This window comes from Gavialis gangeticus, unplaced genomic scaffold (assembly GCF_001723915.1).
Source record: "Gavialis gangeticus isolate Ggan-Ray unplaced genomic scaffold, GavGan_comp1, whole genome shotgun sequence".
NCBI classification, from domain to species: domain Eukaryota; kingdom Metazoa; phylum Chordata; order Crocodylia; family Gavialidae; genus Gavialis; species Gavialis gangeticus.
This window is the reverse complement of record NW_017729034.1, coordinates 52965514-52991615: the sequence shown is the minus strand read 5'-3', so window position 1 is coordinate 52991615 and position 26102 is coordinate 52965514. Positions and strand designations below refer to the sequence as shown.

The 26102-nt window shown below is 42.9% G+C and overlaps 1 protein-coding gene and 1 long non-coding RNA gene across 2 annotated transcripts in view; one reads left to right on the top strand and one right to left on the bottom strand.

The window, feature by feature from the left end:
* Positions 1-15887, top strand: part of KCNK1 (potassium two pore domain channel subfamily K member 1) — a 49953-nt gene extending 34066 nt beyond the window's left edge. The window contains exons 2-3 of the mRNA XM_019527515.1: positions 9999-10394; positions 13130-15887. Of these exons, the coding sequence (XP_019383060.1) occupies positions 9999-10394; positions 13130-13386 (653 nt within the window). The 3' untranslated portion in view covers positions 13387-15887. The remainder of the gene's footprint in view (positions 1-9998; positions 10395-13129) is intronic.
* LOC109304729 lies at positions 3421-8744 on the bottom strand. The gene is made up of 3 exons (XR_002099457.1): positions 8733-8744; positions 6012-6016; positions 3421-3529 (listed from the first exon to the last, which is right to left on the bottom strand). It is a non-coding gene; the product is annotated as an uncharacterized LOC109304729 (long non-coding RNA).
* Positions 15888-26102: the final 10215 nt, after the last annotated feature.

Here is a 26102-nt window from a genome sequence, read left to right as displayed (position 1 = left end):
AGAAGCTCTTGACTATTTGTGTCCCCGAATTATTGTGGGCCCTGAGGCTAACTGTAACCATAAGGCTAACTAATGAAAAAACAGGATAGGAGTGTCATGTGGGTCAAAGGGTCAAAACGTGAAAATAAGTGTGCCTGTTATGAATTACGCTCTTAAAGCCATGTGCAGTTCGCTCTAGGCTGGGGCAGTGATCATGCAGAGCAAGTATCCAAAGTCAGATACAGAATCTTTATTCGCTGCAGCCAGGTGCCTCCGAAGAGGGACCCCCCTACTAGAAATAATACTATTTTATACTTTGTTAGTATGTCAGCGTTAGTTCGTGATTAGCTCGTGCTCGTAAAAATACCCAATCATCTATTAACTAAATCACTATTCTATCCAATCAAGCAGCACTGTGAGCGTGAACACTGAAGTATAACTCTCGTGACTACATGCCCCATATTTTTTTTGCCCAGATGTATCTTATCTTATAAAAACAATCCTTGTAGCCACCTTCAAGGTTTCTCTGTTGACGAGACTCCTCTGTTGATTGGATTCAGGTAGTTTCGTATCTTATCAGTAATCCTTACACAGTACCCCTCTTCCCTCCCAACTGTCTCGTAAGTGCTGTGTCTACTTTTATGAAATGGAGGTGAAAGGACAAAGAAATGGCCTCACTTTTAGCATTACAAAGCCTTGCTTTAACTCTACAAGATTCATATACAACATGCCTGAGGGGGACCCCGAGCAGACCCCCCCCCCCCCGGGCCGCACCCACCAGTCCTCAAAGGCATCCAAGGAGCTGGTGGACGCTGCCCACTGGTGCTCTGCCCAGAAACATACACGGACAAGCGAGAGGAAAGCAGACCCATGGTCTCTGGGCACTTTCCCAGTCAGAGCCTCCTTCCTGCTCAAGTACAAGGTCCACTTGGCCAGTGCCAGGAGGAGGTTAAGTAGGAGGTCCCGGGACTTGGTGGGGCTGTGGATGGGGTAACCAAAAACAAAAAAGTGGGGGATGAAATTCAACCAGAACCTCAAGAAGAGGTTCTGGAGGTGGAGAGGCTACAATCTCGTGCACTCCAGGGTCATGTGTGCCAGGGTCTCTTTCAGAAGCTCATGAGAGCAAGTAGCCCTGAACTACTTGCCAGGGCAGCTTCTTATACTGCTGGAGCCAGCATGGATGCTGGCCCTGGGCTCTAGCTCTCCCTGGCTGCAGATCCAGGAGGAGCCAGGCAGGGTAATTTTGCCCCAAGTGGCACAATTTGTCCCACACCAAAGTGCATGTCCAGGCACATGCCCCGAGACAAAAAGCCTCAGCTCAAATTTGTGCTGCTTCTATTTGAGCTGCTGCAAGCACACATGCCTTCATATGTGGACGCACCCTAAATGGCTATTATGGAAAAAAAAATCCCCTTGGATCTGGCTAGTCCATAAATGTCCACTATAAGAGGCACTTGTATCTGGTAGTGGCTCGCTGTCAGTGATGAGATGCGAAACTAGATTGATCATGGTCTTATCCACTACAGCCTATGTGTCTTGTAGTGACTTCCAGTGACTTTTTTTTTTTCTGCGGGTGTGGGACATATTTATTCTTTGCATCTCAGATTTTTATAATTAATAATTGAATTACTGGATCTTTCACCTGAATCATTTAACTCTAGCCACCCAAACCAAGTCTGCCTCTGTCCTGTTAGACTGATTTAAGTGTGTTGGAGTGATGTTGTAGCCACAGTGGTCCAGGAATTTGTCCAATAAAAGTTATCACCCACAAAAAATCCTTGCTTCTGGACTGATTTATTAAAAAGAATAAATAACTTAAGTCAATGGTTCCCAAATCGTGGGTTGTGACTCCAAATGGGGTCACAACATCAGCAGATGGGGTCACAGTGGGTTGGGAGTGAGGGGCCATGCTGAGAAAATGGGGCCATAAATGGGGTCATGCTGAGGAAAAGTTTGGGAAGCACTGGTTTAAGCCTTGCTTTCTTATAAGGGAAGCATGCCTTAAGCTACAGTTTTGATGTGCTTCAACATGACAGCTTCAGCTGAAGAAAAGAAGCTGGCATGTTGTTGTTTATTATATATTATTTATATAGAATCAGTGTGTAGATGCATTATAGAGAGAAGGCTTTGCCTTTAAAGAGGTGACAGAGCAAAAAATAACAAATAGATCAAAGGAAGGAGATGAGGTGAAACAGAAAACAAGTGACAAAACAGTGACATGCATGTAACTTAATTTCCTATTTTTTTTCCTTTCCCCTGAATATCTGGCCATGGTGTTTTGTTAACATGTTTTGCAGTGGAGTACAAAAATGTAGTGGCATTGTTGGGAAAAGTCACATAAAAATATTATAACTGGAAAAGTTTGTGTGTCCCCCCCACCACTTGCCTCAGCCTCATAAATTTCCAAACTATTTTTACACTTTTTAAAAAATAAAGTAACATGCTTACAAGCAGATACTCAGCCTACAAAAGGTCAATAAGAATAGGTCTGTCAATCCAGGTGACTGGCATGCTGGGTTTAGCGCCTGGCTCAGTCTAAGCCAGGAGTGCTCAGATGTGGCCCCAGAGCTATGTTGTTTGGCCCATGGGGCTCCTCACATGTTTGACAATTGGGTGGCAGGGCAGCAGTGTTAATTGCTGCTCCTCTGCTGCCAAATTTCTGGACCCATGGGGAGTCCTGTGGGCTGGATAGCATAGCTCATTGAGCTACTTAGGGGCTGCAGGGCCTGATCCTGGGCACAGTGCTAGGCAGGGGGTGAGCATCAGGACCTGATCCCAGCCCATGGGGTCTAATCCGGCTTGTGGATCAGCCCTGTGCCACTCATCTGGCCCACAAGGCCGAATTAATGAACACCATCTAAGCTGGTTGCAGGCATCCTCAGAGCCAAGCCATACAGGGTCCTCACTGTTTCTGCACTTGTTCCCTTTGCAGCTGGGCAGGCAAGTTTAGATGCTTTTCTACTATGGCTGGTAACAAGCTACAAACACATAGTTAATGTTGGGGGAAATGAAAATGTGATGGTGAAACATGTGAGGAGACCTGTGTTAATAGATTATTCTGGGTATTACAGGTAAGAAATAGCAGTGAAGGCACAGCAGCATGATCTTCATCGCTTGCTAATTAGCAATCAGATTGCAAACTCTGCAACAACTCTGGATACATAGTGCACTCTTGGCCTTCTTTGGCTAAGGTCATGCGTTTGCATCCCTGACACTTCGTCAACACTGCTACCATTTCCTGAGCAAGCTAGATAAAGCTCAAACAGGTCTGCTGACAAGTGCTGCAACTACACATTAGTTTTGCTGTATAGACATACCCATGAACCTTGACTTGAGGACCACACAGTCTAAAACAGGGGTGGACAAAATACAGCCTGCGGGCCAGATGTGGCCTGCAAGCCCGTTCTGTCTGGGTTGCAGGGCCCCAAGAAATTTTTTAAAAATTAATATTTATTTGCCTCTGGCTACAGTCAAAAGGGACAGGAGCCAGGGGCATTAGGACCCAGTGGAAGCCACAGCAGGCCCCTAGAAGAGCAGGGCCTGCCCTGCCCTGCCTTCCCTGGTGGAGGGACCATGGGGCTGTTCCTGTCAATGCTGGAGTAGGAAGCTCAGGTAAAAGGGGGTCAGAGGGCACACTGGTCCCCGTCTGGTCACAGGGCCCAGAGCAGGGTGGCTCCTCTCTCCCTCTGCTGGGGCAACCCAGCCCAGCTCTGTAGAGCCCAGCCAGCTGCACCCCGGGCTCCTGCCACCTTGTTCTTGGCCCCGCTGGCACTGGCCCCAGGACACCGCCTGGCTGTTGCTAGCTCCCAAACCCCCTGTCCAGCCCTGGGGGCAGCATGACCTGGTGGGGTGCAGAGAGGCTGCGGGGAACTTCCATCTTGTGCCTGAGGCTTGGGGTAGCAACAGCCCAGCTGCCCACTGCCATGGGAGGCTCCAATGGGTGCTGCTGCCCAGGGTGGGTGAAGGCCTGGGCCCCCCCTGCCCCACAGGGACCCAGTGGCAGCTTGCTCCCTTGCCCCAGGATGAGTGGGGAGGCTGTGCCAGGAGCAGGAGTGGATCTACAGCCACTTTTCTGCTCCAGAAGTTCCTGTGGCCACAAGGAGCCCAGGGGCCCTGGGGAAGCTCCTGGCCAGCCCCAGGGGCAGCACGGGTCACCTCCCAAAGCTGCTGGTATGGCACAACGTGGCAGGGTCCCAGCCCAGGGCACAGGAAGCTTGAGGAGGCCACAGAAGCTTTCAGAAGAAAAAAGCAGCTGCGGCTCCGCTCCCACTCCTGGCGCAGCCTCCTGCTTGTCCTGGGGCTGGGGGGACGAGTTGCTGCCAGGCCGCTGGGCCTTCCCCACAGGGTGGCGGCACCCACTGGGGATGCCTGTGGGTGGGGGCAGCCGTCCCAAGCCTCAGGCGCAGGATGCAACTTCCATGTTGCATCCCTGGACTTCCTACATCCTGGGCCACATGCCACCACCAGCGGCCTCAGGTGGGCCCCCCCACTCTGCCCGCATGGCTGGCCAGGAGCTTCTCTGTGGCCCCTGGCCTCCTGGAAGCTGCAGGAGCTTCTAAAGCAGAAAAACAGCTGCTGTTCTGCTCTGGCTCCTGGCGCAGACTCCCGGCCTGTCTTGGGGCTGGGGCGGGGGGGGCAAGCTGCTGTCAGGCTGCTGAGCCATCCCCCCAGAGTGGTGGCAACCTCCTGGGGGGGGGAGGGCAGCCAAGCCTTTGGTAACCCAAGTCTCAGGCGCGTGATGCAAGTTCTGGACCGCCTTCTTGGGCTTCCCATGTCCTGGGCCACGTCCCCACCGATTCATGCCACCCCCAGCGGCTCCAGGAACCCCCCACACTGCCCCGCCAAGCCTGACAGGCCCTTCCCTGACAGCCTCCAGCCTTCTGGCGGCAGCAGGAGTTGCTGGAGTGGAAACGTGGCCATGAGGCTTGGGGCAGCAAGTGCCCAGCTGGCTCCCCATTAGCAACCCTTCCTGCAAACTCCACACCCTCACCCTCACTCTCCTCATACATCCCACAGATACCACGCACACATCCACAGCTCCCCAGAAACCCCACATCCAACCACCCATCCATACCCCCCAACACTGCTACACACCCCACACACTATACAAGAATATGACTACATTTTGAGCTATTATACAATCACTTCTATATATAAAGCACAAGCACACAGGTATCAGGACAAAAATATACTAGATTTAAGAACCTGTCCAGCCATTTAGTTAGCTATTCTTTTTCATTAATGTCTTAAATGGTGCTAAGAATAAATTTATTGTTGTAAATTATTCTTTTATATCTGGATATGGTGTGTATATATGCATGTTCAGGTTCCATAAGACCCAATTAAAGCAAATATTTCTTTCACAGAGACAGCTAACAAATTGAATCAGAAGAAAATCTAGTTGAAAAGCTCTCTTCCACCCAGTGGCTCATATTTTGCATAACCTTGACAGATGGGACAGGGAAAAATCAAACTATGCGAACTGAAATTGGTGTCATAAAATAATCTGAGCATCAGAAGCCTTCAGGATCTTTTACATAAATTAGGCTTTTGTTTGTTTGAAGAACTGTGATCACTTCTGCCAGAAGTGAGTGATTAAAACCCCATTCTCAGGAACAGGGGTGTAGGTTGTAGCCATGTTGGTCTAAGGACATAGGCAGACAAGGTTCTTTGGGTGAATCTGATATTTTTTATTAGACCAACTTAAATAGTTGGAAACCAATTATTAAAATAATAAACTTATTCAATTTGAACCTGAAAGCTTGCTTAATAATTGTTTTCCAACTATTTAAGTTGGTCTAATAAAAGATATCAGATTCACCCAAAGAACCTTGTCTGCCATTCTCAGGAGCTACATTCAGGTGCTATTAAGAGCTGACAACATTATGGTTTGACCATTTGACTTTTACCACAAGCATCTATCACCTGAGCTGAAAAACAAAGCAGAGCATAAAGAGAATGCATTTGAGCCTCTTAAACTACTGACATAAATCTGCTACTGACACAGAGGAAGAGAGACAAAGAGCCAAGACCCATTCTTTCCTGGGTTGAGTTTCGTTGCCCCAGGTCACACTAGCACTGTACAAGGTCTCCTTTACAGTTGCTGTTTCTTTTCACAATGTTTTTTGCTGCTGCCTGTCTAAACACAAGGAATATCTTTTAAAATATTCTCTGGTGTTACTAAGCTCCATGTTATCTGCCTGTATTCTTATCTAAATGGTGCATACAGAAAATTCAAATCATAGCACAACCATAGGCAAAACAGTTAAGTCGTTTTAGTTGAGAGCCAGTAAGGGATAAGTAATGAGATGTTGTCCTCACTTGCAGGTTAGTGATTAAAATCCAGGCATCCTTTGTTGTGGCTGAAAGCTGTTACAATTGTTGGCTCCTTAGTAACTTGCATGCAATACATTTTATTGTCAGAGTCCCGTTGCTAGTAAACATATAGTCATATGATATAAAACCAAAAGCACAGCTAATCTAATAAGTGACCCTGTTGGCTAGGATAGATTGATTTAAATGATATTTTAAAATAGCCTGCAAAGAACTTTTTGTTTTAAATGATCTATGTGAATCCCATTTTGCATTTATACTTTTTAGTTATTTTCCTAAAGGCAAAAGGAATTAACCTTTCTAGTAATTAAGACAATGATTTGCATGTAAATGTAGACCTTGCATTAAACTTGTTACTTATTTTTATTCACTGTGTGTATAGTTACATAATTACATATTTATTCTGATGCTTATTTTTTAATTTTTTTTGTGGTGGTAAATGGCACTTCCTATTTATCCAATAATCTTTTACTTACCATTTGTGTCAAGCTGCTTTTGGATAAAAATAGAATTCAGTGAAAACGGAAAGCTAGCATTTTAAAAAGTGCATTTATTAGTTAAAAATGTGCATATGTAAAAGAGGCTTATCAAAACTTACTTTGCTTTTAAAAATAATTTTGTAAGTTAAAGAAAGGAAATATCTGTAGTTAGTGTATTGAACTGATTATTTCTGGCTCCTATACCCTTCAGAAATTTAGAGCAAATAGATCTGAGCTGTTCTCACCTACTTTTTATTCCTAGACTGGAGAAGAAAAACATGCTTTCCTGTTTTTTTCAATTCCCAAATGGTTTCTTAAATTTAAATGAGCTAAACTGAATAAATTAAAATGAAGAATATATAATCTGTATCTTGCAACAGTAGCCCACATTGTCCAAAAGCTGGTTCAGCACCTCAACAAGTTCTTGTTCAAGTATGTAGCCAATTATTTCCTACAGGGTAAGGGTTTGACATTGTTTTAAAAATTGGAGAAAAAAATGTATGGCTTTGAATATTACATTATAAAATATAAATACATTAGATTACTGTAATATTAAGCCTCAGTATAAGTTGTAACAATTTCAAATTTAAAGTAGATTTTTATTAAAAGAAAACTTGATTTAAATGCACTTGCACTGGGAAATTGCTTTGATCTGGCCTGGGGCTGGCCCCCATGCTGCTCCACATGGGGCTGAGGCCCGCCTGGGGCAGCCTGCACCATGTTCCAGCCCACACCCACTGGCCTGATCCTGGCCAGCACATACAGCTTACCACCGGGGCTGCTCCTGGTGCGGTTGCTACTCGGCTCCCCTCACCTCCAGGGGCAGCTCCTCCCTTTGCTTCTGCTGCACCCCTCCAGGCCAGGAGGAGACTGCAGCTGGGCAGCTCCTGCCCCAACACATGGGGCTCCAGCTCCAGTCCACCCACCCCACCACCCACAGGTGGCAGCTCATCGCGCCAGGCAGGCAGAAAGGCTGGAAGGCAGCTGGGAGCTGGAGCCAGAGCCTCAGGCACTGGGGCAGGAACTTCCCAGCCTAAAGGAGCACAGTAGGAGCAGGAGGAGGAGCTGTCACTGGAGGTGAGAGGAGCTGAGGAGCGGCCACACTGGGAGCAGCCCTGTTGGTAAGCTGGGCTTGCTGGCTGGCCCCAAGTGCCGCAGGGGCAGCTGCAGACCACAGTGCCCAGGCAAGCACTGCTGCATATGCCCCCTCCTCCCTCCCTTTTTCCCTGGCCAGCTCCCAAGACGTAGCACACAGGCAGTCCGTCCGCCACAGGGCGGGGGCTGTCCTGCTCCATGATCCAGCCTCGCTTGTCTGTCTCAGTCTTCAACACTGCTCCCTGCTTGCCCGTGGCCCCATCCCACATAGGGAGGTTTGGTGAGTTGTTGCAGCAGGGTGAGCGGACGGGTGCTGGGGTGGTGACCTGGCTTCCAACAGCTCATCAAAACTCACAGGCCCAAATAATTGCCCACCCCTTAATTGAAAGGAAAAAGACCTGATCTGTATCTTTTTGGATTAGGTCCTAAAATTTGGAAAAGGAAACAACTTTAGGAATCACTGATTGTACCACGTGTTGTTCTTTTTCCAGTTGATTTTAATAATACGTTAGATGATTTAGGCAGAAAATTCCAGGGGGCAGATCCAGGAAAAATTCAATGCATGAGTTGGATGAAATGCCCACTTAGTGTTGAAAAATTGACAAGGCTTATAATAGATTTCAGTAACACTGTACTTAAAAAAAAAAAAAAAAAAAGGGAGTGCCCTGTGACATGATTATTCTGGGGTTCAAGTTACGAACTTGGATGAATTATTCATTACATCCTTAAAAGTAAAATAGGACCAAAGGTTCCCGTTGGATGCATCATGTCGTTAATAGACAGAAATTAAAAGCTTGCTTTTTATAACACGGAAAACATCCAGGAGAACACAAAACAACAGCAGACTCTCCCTATGCCTGAAGAAACATGTTTATGCCCAAAAGCTTAAAAAGAACAGTTTTTCCAACTATTTAATTGGTCTAATAAAAGATACCACATTTACCCAAAGAACTTTGACTGCCTTTTCATAACACTACTTTTTAAAAGGCTGTAATAGTGAGAAGGTTAAAAAGGATGCATTTTTTCTCCCATTACCTACAAGTGTTTTAAATGCTTATAAAAAAGACTTTCTCTGAGACGCATATTAACAATTTTTAGATTACTGGAAATGCATTCAATCAAGAGGAGAAATTCCTCATGTTCATATAAAATGAAAGGACATTCTGAACATGATAGTTTATTTTTCATGGCCAGCTTCCCAGGTGAACATGATCAAAACTTTGGGATTGAAGTTACTTTTGTGAGAGAACAGTTTTGGTTTTTTGAGGGGGTTTTTCTGGCTCCAGTATGACTGGGGCTTGTGTAGTGTAATATTGCTATAAATCTTTCAAGAGATGTAACATGATCGATTGTAGGAAACTATCCTGATAGAATGAAAAATAAAATAGTTATTTTGTTGACTGGCAAACAGAAAAAAAACATTCATGATTTGCAATGAATTTACTGTGCCTGTGGCTTGCTTTTAAAACCAGGCAGTCTAGTATGAAGTAGTGATGTACTTTGACATTGTAGCCTGTCAGTCTGTAAACAAGTATAATTGCATACATTTTCAACATCAGACTGCAGAATTTGTTGACCATCCGCAACCTATACAAAACTACCTGTATTTGTATGCTCTAGGTTAAACAGATTGACATTTATAAAACACCAATGACCTACAGAAGGTCCAGCCTCCAAGCAATACTTTTTGCTTTGGAGGGTTTTTTCTTCTGTTTTATTTTGTTTCAAAGCAGCTTGAGCAGAGTCTCAGGTAAGTGCCTTATGGAAAAATCGCATTATGAAAATAAGTTAACAATTATTTTTAGTAATGGTAATTTATAGTAGAGTAAAGTTGAAACCTTTGTATTCTGAGAAAAGTTCTTAGTCTAGTTGTCGCAGGGCTTATCTACACGAGACGCTGCATCACTGTAGCTTGTCGGGCACAAAGTGTGACGGCAATGTAGGATGTAAAAATAACCGTGTGCTGCCAGGAACGCACAGTACCAAATGCACAGTCAAGGGCATGTGTAGAAGTGCCCACAGATTCCTAAAATAAGCTCCCCAGTGATCGATTGTGTATGTTCCAACTTATTTCCCACATTAAGTATGTCCCCTTCTTCTGTTTTGTTCCAGGGTATGGCCACACTGTGCCTTTGTCAGATGGAGGAAAAGCCTTTTGTATCGTCTACTCTGTCATCGGAATTCCCTTTACGCTGCTTTTCCTGACGGCTGTGGTGCAGCGCATCATAGTTCATGTCACCCGACGGCCTGTGCTATATTTCCACGTTCGCTGGGGTTTCTCCAAGCAAGTTGTTGCCATCGTCCATGCAGTGGTTCTTGGGTTCATCACTGTGCTGTGTTTTTTCTTTATCCCAGCAGCAATATTTTCTGCTCTGGAGGATGACTGGAATTTTTTGGAATCTTTTTACTTTTGTTTCATTTCCCTGAGCACCATTGGTCTTGGAGACTATGTTCCGGGGGAAGGTTATAATCAAAAATTCAGAGAGCTGTATAAGATAGGAATTACATGTAAGTACCAGGCTAACCCTTTAAACCAGAGGTTGTCAACTGGGGGTACTTGGGAAGGCCATAGGGGGTATGCACGGGTGGGCAGGGATGGAGCACCACCACCCACCACCTTGTGCCGCCATGTCCCAGGAGCAGGGCGGGGAGGGGTGAGGGCAGCGGTGCCCCTCTGCAGCCCACACAGATGCCGCTCAGCTGGCTGCTGGGGGGAGAGGGAAGCTTGCACACAGTGGCTGCCACCGCCAACCACCAGCCTGCACTGCTGGTGCTCTGCATCCAGCCGCGCTCCCCCCCACTCCACATCTGGCCACTGGGGGTACACTCAGTAAAAAAGGTTGAAAACCCCTGCTTTAAATAATAGACATATAATCAAAGGGTTTTCTAAGCAATTAGTGCCTTTGTCCCATTCCACTCTTATTAGCTACTTTACTTGAGGATGAGTAGTTCATGTTTAAGAGAGGAGGAACCAGTGAAAAATACAGAGATTGAGGTGATACAATCAACGTCATGAGCTGGAAGAATTATCATTGCAACAGCAGGGATTGGATGTAAGCAGGGCAAGATTCTTCCATATCAGTGTCACAAAATACAGCATTTGCCTGAAAGATTTAATTGGAGATGATCCTGAATCTTCAGATGTGCTGGACCCAGGATCCAAATAATTAATGCAGATACAAGCAGTTCCTACCAATTACATTCACCCTACTGATCAGGAGATGCCTGTGCTCCCACGCTAAGTACATAATCTGTTGTCAAATTGTCCATTACTTATATGGGTGACAGACTATGGGAACATGTACAGAATTTGCATTCTCAGAAGCAGTCCCTTAAATTAGCCAGCAGTATATTTTGTCCTCTTCAGCGTTATACTACACTCTTAACTCGTAGCTAAAGGCCTCACCATCCTGACTGTTGGCATGAGCATTTAATTATTTATTACTATTCAGATAGCTTAATACAGGTACAATGCATGCTTAAGCGTGTAGAAATAGAGCTATGCAAGTAATTTGACTTTCTGGTTTACTGGCAGCTCCATTAAAAACAAATCATTGCAAGTCAATCCAAAAAAACAATTTTTTTCTGATATTTTGGTGAACTGAAAAGTCACAGAAAATTTCAGGTTAAATGAACTTTGCATTTCAATTTCAGGATTTTTAAAATAAAATTGAAAGAAATTTCTAACCAAAAAGTTTTTAATCAACACAATTTGTTTTGAAAGTGTATTAAAAGAACTTGTGAAATGTTTCAATATTTCCAATATGTTTCAGAATCTCCAGAGACTGTTGTGACCAAAATTTCACCTATTCACAGGTTCAATAAATGACAGGCTAGGGGTCAAAATTCATTGTCAAAGACTTTCCATAATGAGAAAATCTAGGTACCCTTTTCCTGGTAAGTCACAAAGTTTAGATAAGTCTGGCTTTCAGAATGAGTTCCTAGTAAAGATATATAGATGCCTTTCTATTTTTAGAACAAGTATTTTGCCCTTATTGTATTGCATAGGTTCATGGATTAGTAAGGCTGGAAAGGACCTTAAGCAATCATCTAGTCCAGCCAGAAATCAAACCTGTGGCCTTGGTGTTACGAGTGCTACCCTCTAACCACCTGAGCTAGGTGGTCCTGTTTGGCTATCTGAGTTAAAGCATAAGACTGCTTAAATTTAAGCTTCATAAAATGAAATTGTGCAGGCTTAGGCCAATAATTCCCTAGTTGGCACATCCAGATGAGCTGAATGATCGGAGATCCCTGTATCAAAAAAAAACCAAAACCCATGCCAGAAAAAAGTAGGATGGCATGCGTGGCAGCAGTGTGCACTACCCAGAGCCTGGCCTGCAAGAGCCATGCTCTAGCTGCTGGCCAGCCTCCACACACTTGGACAGCTGCTGTTGGAGCTCCAGGAGGCTCCTAGGACCCCAGATAAGGCTGCTGAGACCATCCCAGGTGCTGGTCCTAGCTTGCTCTATCCCACCTGGGGCAACTTGCCTTGTGTCAGAATGCACATGCAGGGGCATTCCCCGGGGAAAAGTAGCAGCAACATAACTATGTTCTGCTGCTATTTATCCCAGGGAAATGCACATGCATACTCGTCCATACACACTCTGAGTATTTAATCATGCTTTAAAGGTGCATTTTAGGGAGGAGGAGAGGGTTTCATGCAGAAGCTAGACATTCCAATGTATATTTAGTCCTTTCAGTTACAAAGAACACTGTACCCAAATGAACATTGAAGCCAAATGAAAAATGATTGTAAAAGTAATGGTAGGTTAACTGTACAGCATGTTATTGCACAGACTGGAGAGCATGCCATACTTATTAAAATGCAATAAGCTTCTGTTTGTTTTACTAAACTTTTACTAACAGATTATTAATGAAATTGTAGATCATTTGGGCAAGAATATAAATAGTAGTGATTATAAATAGTCATGGTTTAATTAGTGTATTTAGATTAAGAAATGCTTGTTAGAATACCCTCCCTGGAGACTTGCTAGGAAGCTCTGTGTGCGTGTGTGTGGTTAGAGAAAAAAATAAAAGCCCAGTGGATGATTAGTGTGAGTCTCATTTTCAGAAATGCTGAGTGCTGTTAGCTCCCATGCAGGTTGACACCCCTGAAAATAGAAAAGAAAGGAAAATAATATATATTCAGTGATCAAAGGTGGAAAGAATTCCAAGTTAGAGCTCTATCTCATCAGCTGTACCTGTTCATGTTTTAGGCATTGTGTTTTTTGTTTCTTTTCCAGGTTACCTGTTGCTGGGCCTTATTGCAATGTTGGTGGTTCTAGAAACTTTCTGTGAACTCCATGAGCTCAAGAAGTTTAGAAAAATGTTTTATGTGAAGAAGGACAAGGAAGACGACCAAGAGCATATAATAGAACATGACCAGCTTTCCTTCTCCTCTATTTCGGACCAAGCAGCTTCCAGGAAAGAGGATCAGAAAGTAAATGAGCCTTTTGTGACTGGTCAATCTTCAGTTAACCATGGTTCTATTAACAATTAATATGAGGGCACCCATCCCAACATTATAGTGCACTTACACTATTACAGTAAGAAATAGAATGCCTCTCTCTCTTTCTCTCTCTCTCTCTCTCTTTTTCTCTCAAGTATAAGTGCTGAAAAACAATGTAACAAGTATTCATCATTTCAGGCACTAGAAAGATTTCTGGAGCAAATTAATGTACCTAAAGCGGAAACTACGCTAGGAGAGTTGTCAGAAATATGACACAAAGTTGACTGTAATATCCAAGACCAGGATCACCTATAATGTGGCATGGAAAGATGGATGCAAGGTATGGACTGGCATCCACCTACCACACTCCTAAGACAGGTATAGTCTGCATTCCTTCAGTGCAGCCCCATACCTCCAAAAGTGGGGTTGTGTCCACACCCCCATGTAGTTACACACCCTATGGGCAGTCCTTCCACTAGGCCTGGAGAAAATATTTTCAGTGAAGAATATTCACTGAAAAATACAGCTTCTGTCATCCCCAGAGTATTAACTAATGGACATTAATACACTAAACACTTTCAGGTGAAAGAGTTTTTGCAAGGGGAGGACTAGATTCACAAAACTGCCGAAGAAGCTGCCATGCCATTATGTAGTAGATTGGGGTTACAGCACTGACCTGGGATGTATGCGAGTTTGATTCAGTTCCATCCTCTGCCTTAGGACCCACGTCTCAGACTTTGCAGGAGTACACCCTTTATTTACTAGCTAGCTGGAAGCTATTCTGGAAAAGAGTTTTCTCATTTCTTCCTGTTAATCCTGTTCCATGGTATAAAAATACATGAATCGACATCAAGACAGAAGGAAGTAGGTAATGAACCTCCAGCCTGGTGATTAGGAGACTCCATTGAAAAATGTGAAGCCTAGATTCCAACCTCTCCTCCGGTGAGTGTTGACTTATTTATACAGAGCAAGACAATGTCAGCAGCAGAGATTGTGAGCACCCACCACAAGTTTGGAGGCTGAGCAAAATGGCTTCATATCCTCTCAGGAAAAGGATGGAATCAAACCTTTTTCTCCCATGACCTTAGTCAGTGCTCTAACCTCAAGCCAGGGGGTGAAAGAGGGGTAACAGCAACAGCTTTGTGAACCTAGCCTTTTACTTCCTTTCCTTTTCCTACAAATGCACAAAACTGTTTAATTTTTAATCCAATGGCACATTTCAGGTTGAAATAAATAAAACTTTTCAGTCTTTTTCAGGGAGGGGAATAAAATGAAAATTTTTCAATCTGGTTTGCAGCAAACTAGATTTTTGTTGTTTTTGTTTGTTTTTTGTTCTCTGGCTTGTCTGTCAACAGAAAAAATTATCTATCTGTATAGAGCAAGCTAGATCCCACCCCTCTCCCCCCTCCACAGCTTATGGGCTCCTACACCATTAAAGGGTGAGAGAGAGATCAAAGATCAACAATAAGGTGTTGGGCTGCATTCAGTAATCACTGAGTAAAATTCAAGAGCCTGTATTATGTAGGTGGTAAGACTAAATGATAGCACCAGCCTCTTCTGGGCTTCAGATATATACAATGAGGGCTTTGCAGTTGATTTCAATGGGCATGGGATCAGCACAGGTAGCCCACATCAGGGCTACCTTCCACATAGGAATAGTACAGGGGAAGACCTCTTCCCTGCAGTTCATGCATGCCAGACTGGCCATAATTTGCCCTGTAGTGTTAAGAGTTGACTAGCTTACTGTAACAAAGCAGCAAAACTAAAGTGTCTAGACTTTGCTGATATGGGAATAATACTTGAAACTAAATTACCTAAAAGATACTGTGTATGAGTCTAGTTAAACCTAGCATCAAACAGATTTTATAACTTTACTGGGAAATTTTCCTTTGTGGTTAAATTAGCTAAAAATGTATGCTAAACATTTATATCCAAGAAAACAGAGCTAAAAGTGATTTTTTTTTTTTAAAGCTAGGTTGAAGCATACTGTGTTTGCATGTTCCCAGCAAAGTGGCTATTTTTCTACAACCTAAGTTAAGACAACTCTATTTATAATGAATGTCTAACCAATATATGTGTACATATATACACATAAATATATTTATATACTGTACATATATCGTAGATCACCAGAGTTTAATTGACTTAGAAAGGACATTTTAGATAAAAGATATTTTCCCTAGATTTCTCTTTATACAATGAGTAGCTCAAAATTATGGCATTAAAAACTATGTTACCTTCAGATTCAAGAGTACTGAACTACCAGAAACATTTATACTGTTTTTCAGTGAAGTTTTATTGATTGTCTTCAGTACTGGAAAACTCCAGATTTCTATCAACTTCTGTATCACTGAGTTCTAAAGAACAGGATATGCATAGAGATGTTATTTGAAGATAAGTCTGTATCAATGGCACAGTACAGACACTTGATATTAAAAGCACAGAATTTGAAACAGAAGAGACAAGCTGAACAGTCTACTGTGTTGTATGTGAATATTCAACATTTTCAACATATATAGTAAAATAAAAAAGTTTGTGGCTTCGGCAGCCTGTACCATGCTGTGTTTTATGTTCTTTAACAAAATGTCACCCACATGCATTTCCATTCATTTATATTGTAAAACCTTTAACAAGTGGAGATTTTACCTGTTCCACCCAACAAGGACCATTCATGTTAGAGTGTGCTTAAAAGTAAGGTTTTTTACAACTTAGCCCCCTATTGAATATTCCTGTAAAAATGAAAAGCAGTGCATTTAAACAAACAAAAATAATCCTAGTTATATTTTGAGATAACAGCAGCAAGTAAAGCACAGATGTACCATAGTACTTATTTTATCATCCTCAAGAACTGGTCTGTTAATTGTCGACACAAAAATTGTTGCTTCTCATTTATCAGTAGCATCAGTGGAACTAGTAAACACTAAAAGCATCAAATCTTCATGTAAAGCCAAGATAAAAGCATGCATGAGATCCACCATGCATGAGACCACAACACAGCTACAACCTATACCCCTGAGATGACCGGGTTTTAATCCAGTTTAGAAAAAGGAAGATTACTCTACATCAAGGCCTCCTGTGAAATTGGAAATGTGTTTTTGATGTTAATTGCAAATCAAGGCAGCAGGTACACGATTTCATTTCAGCATCTACTCCAAAAGATCTCAATGGATGTAGGATTCTGTCCTAGACCTACAACAGAAGATTTACTGCTATCCTTAAAGTTCACATTCTTCAACCTTCCCATGTTTGCTTTGCACTCGTACGTGGGTATCATTTCTATTGTTAACACCTAGGAAAACCATGGACAGGCCAATCAGTAGCCACTCATGTCGGGAAAGGCTTGTGCAAAGTGATGAGTGCTGTCGGGATCCCTGAAAGTGCCAGAACTTGGGCTTCTTTTGATCTTGGTTGCCAATAAGATCCAAAGCCAGAATCATTCTGCTGAGGTCACATCCCATTCTCGAATATTTTTTCCTTGGGGGCTGTTGGGGGCAGCTCCTCTGGTGAATGTGGGGGTTGCAGTAGGGTGCAGAGAGAAGCAATCTGTGAAGTAATCTGTAATCTGCTGAAGCTTTAAAATTTAGAATGAGAACTTTAAAATCACAACCCTATCTACCCCAGGGTCTATAACAGAACTGTTGTATGTGATGGGGATATAAGGCCAATATGGGTGCCTGTACACATGCAGGGAGTCTGGTGCAATGTGGTGTAATTACAAAGCATCGGAGCAGACTCAATTAAGTCTGATGGAGCGTACTAATTAGCTCACTCCAGCCAGCCTCATACATCTCATCTATCAGCATCCCCACTGCCATTTTGAACCATGGGGACACTGATACACAAGACGTTATGCCCCTTCCATCCCCAGAGTACATGTAAAAACACCCTACATGCTAAGGGTGTTCAACTGTACTGTGCTTTTATGCATGTCCTACATAATAGATTCTATATTCCCTCTTCTGCCTAGTCCACCTCAGATGTGGCATGGATCACTGTGATGTAAAAGTCTCTTAGCCAAATGGAGATGCAGAAGGGAAGTGGGAATAACTTTTGGTCGCTGTCCTTTTTGGATAGTTATGAATAATACATACACTGCTTTCCCTGAGTTTGAATCTCACAACTCCATTGGATTATCCTTGGTTATTCCAAGTTAACATATCTGGATCTTCTAATGCCAGAATTTAGAAATGTTAAATGTCCAGATACTAAAGGAACAGAACAAAATCCTGGCCCCATTGGGCACATCTAGATGAGCATACACGTGTGATTTGCAGCACCGTCAACTTGTCTGCAGCACTACAAACCACACGCACTGCATGTGCAGGCAATAACCGCACTGTAAATGAGCAGTACAGTGGGGTTTTTTGATACCAGGAGATCCCAGTGTCAAAAAAAACCACACACCTGAAAAAAGCAGGGTAGCACTTGTGGCAGCAGCATGCAGCATCCAAAATCAGAGCCTGGCTGACCAGAGCCACACCTTGGCTGCTGGCCAGGCTCCATGCCCCTGTACTGCCACTGCTTGAGCCCCAGGACTCCAGGCAAGACTGCTGGGGTCAGCCCAGGTGCTGGCACCTGCCTCTCCTACCCTCCCAAGGATAACCTGCTGTGCGCCAGAGCGTGTGTGCACAGGCATTCGCAAGTAGCAGTGGCACAACTATGTGCTGCTGCTATTTGTCCCCAGATGTAATATGCTTGCTATCTAGGATTCTAGAGTGTGTGTCTTCACAGCTTCTCTCTTCCATTAGATTTGTTTCAATTGGCAATAGTGATTTTTAATTGCAATCGAATCACCTTGATTAGGTTTGCAAAATCACAGGTTCCCTATTGCAAATTAGGTATTGTATGTGTGTCATTTTAATGGACAAATTGTTATTTGTATCACTTCCTTACATAATGTTCCTCTCTGTAGAAGTATTAATAATTTCATCATCAGTGTCCTTTCTTACCAGGGAGAATTTCAAGGTTCCAAGTACCATGAAATATTATTATGTTGCTAGTGATCATTAGTGCTATTGTACTACAGTGCCACAGTGTTATTCTGTTGATCATGATATAGGTACGTTGGAGTTTTTGTGCAAATGACAGAGAAAGACAACCTTGCATCAAGGAAGTTTTGGTTAAATGACAGATTAGATCATGAAGAAGTAGAATATGAATGGGAACATGTGAAAAAGCTGACAGTCAAGCCAACTGAGTGTCACAATGCAAAGGTCTGTGTGATGGAGAGCAGAAATCAGAATAATAATGAATGTCATGACAATGACATGCTGACATTCTGTTAAGTGTAGGACAGGCTTTTTTAGTCAGCCTCAACTATTACTTAGCTTTTTTCTTGTCAGAGAGAAAGATGTTAGTTTGGACAGTGAGAGAGGAGAAAAAAATATTGACAAACCTAATGTGAGTCTAGATCCAATGAGAACCTCAGGTAGAATACTATTTTTTTCCACAGAACAGTATCACTCTAATAGGAGATTCACTATAATGGTTCTTGCAATGTACAGGGTGCAAGTCTGTGCAAACAATTCAGAATTTCACCTTAACCATTTGTTCCTATATTTATTGTAAGCAGGTTATATTTGTTAATTGGAGTAAATAAAGAATTTATACATATGTCCCTATGGGTGCTTCTACACATTCATTAATACGCAGTAGCTGCACATTTCATTTAGTACTTGCTTAATGAAGTACAAACTAAATGAGCAGTAATTTGCATTCCTGCGTAGTAGTACTGGTGCATGTTTTTTGTGATTCTTACTGTACAGTAGCCTAATACCATTGCTCAGTAGTGTAATAGCACAGCTTTTGCCTGGCACACTACTGTGCAGTGTTATTAGTCTACTAGGCATTAAGCGCCTCATGTAGGCATGCCCTATGTTAACTTTGAGCGAGAAATGATCAGATGGAGGAGCACCACTAAAGCAATACTACTAACCTGAAGGTTTGGAGCAGCAACCATTTTTAGAGTCTCATGTTGACTGCTGTCTTAAGGATATTTCATGGTGAACAATGTATTCTGCACACCTTTACCTTATCCACCCTTACCTTGTCAAGTGAAAAATCCACTTTTCTGGGAGGAATGAGGTTTCCCATAGCTCAGTTCCATGCTTTGTTATGTAGGTGTAACTCCTTTTCTCCTCAGTGAACAGAGATTTGGAGCCTGACTTTTTTTGCCTACCTTCTGTCTGACTTCAGATCAACACCACTCTCTACCTCACTTTTTTTCACCATGGTCACAGAGGTATCATGGTCCAGAGAACAGCACAAAAAGTTGCAGCTCTGAAACAGGTTGCTGTTTTTAACTCTGTTACTCCTTTTTTTCTGTGACCTTGGCAAAGCTACTTCACCTTTCTGCATTTCCCCATTTGTAAAATGTTCATAATATAACTTGTCAGTGGATCCAAAGCACTTAGGAGTGCTTATGGTTTTATTTTGTGGAGTACATATTGTGTACAATTATGTGCAATAATTGGATAAACACTCTTCAGCCACTGCTGCTGAAATGGCACTGTAGTTATGAGAGAACAGAAACAGCTTATACACAGCATACCCCTTAAACACAGTGTGTGTGGGAGGGAAGCAGCTGAATCAGTTTACTAATCAATGAATCATTCACCAATTTTGTTTTTTATTGGTACAGCAAGCAGAATGATTTGTAACCAGAATTTTCTTTTGCGAAGTAAGGTATCTTCTTTGGCATAAATGTGCATTTCCATATGTCCAGGGATTAGCCTGTCATTCTGTTGAAATAACACCCAGAGACTTAATCAACAAGCTAGTGAGCACATCTACACATTCATTAAGGTGCCATAATTACAGTGCATTAAGTTAGTACCAGTCATTACAGGTACTAACTTAATGCACTGTTATTCACGCTACTGCACACTAGCACACAAATGCTTTTTTAGTGATGTTAATGTGCAGTAGAGTAAATCTATTGCATATTAATGCATTAGCCCAGGTTTTGCCTACTGCACTAATACGCAGTAGAATTAGTCTTCTGTGCATTAAGTATCTCATGTAGGCAGACCCAGTTATTCCTATCTCACTCCCCATCTGAATCAGTACCTCTTACTTACACAAACACCACCTGAATACAGGGTGAAGTGTCAGGTTCCCCTCGTTTGGCGTAAAATTTACAACAAAAATTGGGTGTGCAAAGTTGCATTTTCGGAACAGTAAGCATTGACCTCTATCTGTTCCCATAGACAGCAAGGTGAGATGAGTTCAACTAATACCAAACACTTTCCATACACACACATGGCAGTAGCTTCTCAGATGAACAAAGTTGCTTTTAAAAATAAACCTAAAGCCCATCATATTGACGTAAGTGAACTTCATGTAGATCAGGCTGGATGTTTATTCTCATGCTGAATACAAGAGCTAATAGATCACATAGTATTTAATCTTTATTTTTCCTATTGGCGTCTGCTATATTACTTGCCAGCATTCACACCCCTCAAACAGATTTGTATGAACAATGTCATGCTACAAACAAGTTCAAAGCTTTTGTTTCAGAGGTGTGCCAGCAAAGATTAATTAAACTGATTGCTTAAACAGAAAGCAGACAAATGTAGTATTAGTTTACATGGAAATTAACAAATCCTAATTCAGAATTCCATAAGCAGCCTTTCCTGATAACCTTAGATGATGGGTTGAGGTCCTTTTGTGATTCACCATTGTTGTTTGAAGCATTCATTCTGAAGAGAGATGTAATAAATATTGATGTCCAGTAATAAAGCACTATATGACCTTTGGGTTTAATTCTCAGAAATGTTGATTTAACAGCTTTAGAAGATTAATCCTGTTTGCATGGAGGAACAAGAATTTATTTGAAATATATTATGCAGGCTGAAATTGCAATCCATGCTCCATTTAACTCAAATTTCTGCTGAATGTTCGCATGAAAAATTAAGTTTTCTACCAAGCTCCTTGGGAGTTTTGCCTGGCATTGCTCTGTCTTGGGGGTACTGTAGAGTCACACTTCCAGAGAGGGAGTCCCAGGAGCAGGTCTGACTCAGCAAGAAAGAAATCCTCTCTGAATTCTCCAGGATGTTGGGGAAGTCCAAATGCTGCCATATCCCTTTGCTGCATATTGCACACTCTAGTCAATGCCTGCCCCATGGTATGGTATAGAGAAGTGGGTGGCAACCTTTTGCTAATGGTGGGTTGCTGCTTGCAATCCAATCACAAGAGGTGAGAATACCAAAATATTAGTGTCATGTGGATATAACAGGATAGCGAATTAAGCCTAGCATTATTAGGTGCCTCCCCGTGAGCATACATGTGCAATTTGCAGTGCTGCAAACCACATGCACACGTTTGCTGCATTGCTAATTTGCAGTGCGGTGGGGTTTTTTAATACTGGGAGACCCTGGTTTAAAAAAAAACACACCAAAAAAAAAGTGAGGTGGCATACATGGTTGCAGCACGCGTAACCCGAAACCAGAGCCTGGCCAGCCAGAGCTATGCTCTGGCTGCTAGCCACGCTCTGCACATCCAAATCACTACCATTGCAGCCCAGGGAGGCTCCCAGGTAAGGCTGCTCTTGTCCTTGGGGAAACCCACATTCCCATTGGTGGGGATGTGCCCATTGGGTCCAATTCAGTACTTTAATTCCTGGACTGTCCTGGACTGGCTAAGATGGGGTAGACAGTGGAACAGTAATTTAGGCAGGAAATGCTGATTTTTCCACTTCAGATTGCTTTCTTAAGAGTTGTTTCCTGTCCATGTAACAAGTATTAAAGAGGTGGGTGGCCTGAGCTACCCAACTCTGCTTCAGGTCAGGTGGGTGGCTCAAGTGGCAAGGGGAAGCCGGAGAGGCTGAGACCCAGGCTTAGGAAAAGTCTACAATGACAGGCTCTCAGACACTCCAGATTTTAAATCCCAGGTCACATATAAAGCAGTCGTGATACTTGTTTGTATTCAGGCTTTTATACTGTACGCAGGACTTTTCTAGCATTACGTTGTTTAAGCTGAGCAGGGGAAAAAAGGCCAACAACAATTAAGTGGATTACATTCAAATATTTGTGATAGGTTGTAAAGTTCCAGATAAATATTTAGAACATAAAGAAACAAGCTGAAAATAAATGGAGATTTAGGTTTTAAGTATGTTGCAGATTTGCATCAAAGCTGCTGCAGTCTCCCATGTTTTAAACAGGCTTAAGTTTTACCCAGATATTGGTCCTCAGAGAGAGGTTGTCACATGGTTTAGTCTAGATACATACACTCTTTAATGGCTGAACAATAATAGCCTCAAGGGACATTATGGGAAAATAGAACTTCTGGGGAGAAAACCTGCCTTTATACATATTTTCTCAGTAAAGTAAGCTGGAAAGGAACCCTCACAGTCTATTGGGTTAATAATACACACTGTAATAATGCCTATTTATTCTACAGCTCTTTTGATAACATGAAAATAGATCACCGCCTCGCAGAGTACTTACAGACAATATCTTCTTTAATTCTCATTTAGTAGTATTTAATTATCCTGCTCTATTAAATAATAACCAAACAAACAAATTCCCATGAGATTTTACAGCTTGTGAAGGGTACTGGAATGGAAAGCCTTTGTCTTGCAGATTCCTTTACATGAGTAATTTTCTGTGGGTGAGCTATCCCTTGGAATTCAATGGGATTACTCACATGTATGCTTTATTCATACACGTGTTTGTGTTATTGAGCCCAGTCTGACTCCCACTGAAGTCAAAGGAACTATACCCGTTGACTTCAGTGACTATGGAGATATCAACAGCTGGTGATTATAGTTCTTTTAGTATAATGTTTTGTTTGTTGCTTACTGAAACTTTATATTAATGCTACAGATACATTTTTGCACCTCACAATCTACACTGAAACTTACATTTTCTGAGATGACCCATTCCTTTCTCTTTCCTCTTTTATCCAATTTTATCTTTATTGGTTTACTTAATCAGTGGCAGACACACGGAAGTGTATAGCTAAGATTATACAAGAGGCATGTGGGATGCCCCTCAACAAAATATGTACTTATAATTTATAAATTAATATAACTTCACAAAGCCCTAGTGAACTGATACATATCATTAGCGGCATTGTACAGAGTAGGGAGGCAAACTTGGGTGGAGCTAATTTGGTCACGTTCGCGCAATAATCACCCAAAACGTATTTCAGCCAGCCAGTATCAACGTAGTGATTTTACGTCGGCTCCCTGTAACATACAAGCATCTTATGTCAAAGCTACAACTGTCATGTGTGAATGAATAACTGCCTTGTGCAGAGCTGCATATTTATAAACAGGAAGCGTTCATCGTAATCAGTTGACAGGGTCAAGTGTCTTTGCAACTCCATTTTTTTTGTTGTAATCCTAAATGGGGTCATGACCCCAAGCTTGGGAACCGCTATGTTAGAGTGAATCAAGAGTAAATTCATTTCTGCTATTTGTGGCCAATTCTTGTGACTTTGGTGTCACAGAGAAAGAAGTTCCCAAGCTGGTGGTGACCTAGCTTGGAATCTGGAGCCTGTTCCAGCCTTTTGTTGTAGGGTCTGATTTCTCACGATCTGTTTGTTCATGTATATTAGAGTACATAGCCTGGAACTTGGGTTGGATGTTTAGAGACCTAGACCCAGTAGCAAATTCTAAACACCATTTCCCATGTATACCAATGTGCTTAAACCTATGGAGTAGTGGAGCTTCTGATTCAAGAAATTAGCCTGATGCTTTCACACTTTTTCTGGTGGCCTGCTGCAGTTAAAAAACCATTGTTTTTTGTGGGAATGGCAGTTAACAGCCATTTCTAACTCATTTGAGCTGCCTTGGCATAACATGGCTGCTGAACTGTTCTGTCCACACAAGTGACATCTGTCCATGCATCTAATTTTGGCAACTCTCAGTTTTTGTGAATTTTATCTTGACTCAGGTGTGATATGGTTCCTTAAAGAGGACTCAGGAGGAATTTGAGCACCTGACTTCCAAGAAGCAATCCATGTTTGTTCTGTCCTCCCAGATACAAAATTCTGTAGGCACCTAAGTTCAAGTGGTGCCTCCATTTTGTCAGGTGCCTAAATGCCTACACCTAGTATTCTGGGCATGCCCAGACACAATCCAGTTTGATCCCAGAGGCACCTACCCCCTGAAGTTTAAACTTCATTGAGGTCCAAATTGGTGCTGGGAAAATGCCTAAGTCCCTGGAGGGATCCAAACTACTAGGTATGCTTAGAATATACCTTGTTTGCATCAACAGCCAATAAAGTCAAAGCAAATGCACTGGTGTTGATACCTACATTTTGCAGAAGAACCTAGTGGCTGCAGAACTTGCACAGAAGGTTGGAACCTGAATCCTCAGACTGAGGAAATTCAAACCCACATATCCCACCTCTCTGGGGAGTGCCCTAACCACCAGGCTACGTGGAGCACCCTCTGCCTCTCCTGTGGAAACTGGCCCACTCTGGTGCCAAGAAGAAAAGCCATGGAGCCAGAAAGAGAGGAACAGATAGTTGTTCGGTGGTTACTGCCCTCCTCTGGATAACAAGAAGGGTTTCTACACATATGTCAGCAGCAAGAGGAGGATCAGGAAAAGTGTGGGTCTTTTACTAAATGGGGAAGACAACATGGTGACAGAGGATGCAGAAGAGGCTGAAGTGGTCAATGCCTTTTTCACCTCAGTCTTCACAGGCAAGGTCAGTCCTCAGACTACTGTACCAGGCAGCACAGTTTGTGGAGGAGGTGAGCAGCCAACCATGGCAAAAGAACAGGTTAGGGGCTATTTAAAAAAACTGGACATATGCAAATCCATGGGGCTGGATAGGGTGCACCCGAGAGTGCCGAGGGACCTGGCCAATGTGATTGCAGAGCTGCTGGCCATCATCTCTGAAAACTCATGGTGATTTGGAGAGGTCCTGGATAATTGGAAAAGGGCAAACATAGTGCCCATCTCTAAGAAAAGGAAGAAGGAAGATCCAGGGAACTACAGACTCACCTCAGTCCCTGGAAAAACAATGGAGCAGGTCTTTAAGGAATCCATTTCTAAACACTTGGAAGTAGTGCCAACCCTAGGGGTGTGCAGGTCCCAGGGCATTTCAGACTGTGCGGGAGGGCGGTGGTGAGCAGGCAGAGTGTGGGGCATGGAACGGGGGAAAGAGGGGGGTTGGTGAGTGGCTGGAGCATGGAGTCTGTATGTCCGCAGGGCCCTTCAAAGCCCAGGGCAGTTGCTCCAATTCACTCCCCCCTCCTCCCACCCAAGGGACAGCTCTGCTTGGAAGAGAAGGTGATTAGGAAAAGTCAGCATGGATTTACCAAGGGCAAGTCATGCCTGACCAACATGATTGCCTTCTATGATGAGATGACTGTCTCCATGGATGCAGGGAGACCAATAGATGTAATATACCTTGACTTTAGCAAGGCTTTTGATATGGTCTCCAACAACAGTCTCACAGGCAAGTTAAGGAAGTATGGGTTAGATGAATGGACTGTAAGGTGGATAGAAAACTGGCTGGGTCTTCAGGCTCAGAGGGTAGTTATCAATGGCTTGATGTCTAGTGGGCAGCCACTATCAAGTGTAGTGCTTCAGGGGTTGGTCCTGGGGCTGGTTTTGTGCAATGTCTTCATTAATGACATGGAAGATGAGATGGAGTGCACCCTCAGAAAGTTTGCAGATGACAGCAAGCTGGGGAGAGTAGTAAGTTACAGTGGGCAGTAAGCTTTATATGAGCCAAAGGTGTGCCCTTGTTGCAAAGAAGGCTAACAATATATTGGGCTGTATCTGTAGGAACATTGCCAGCAGATCAAG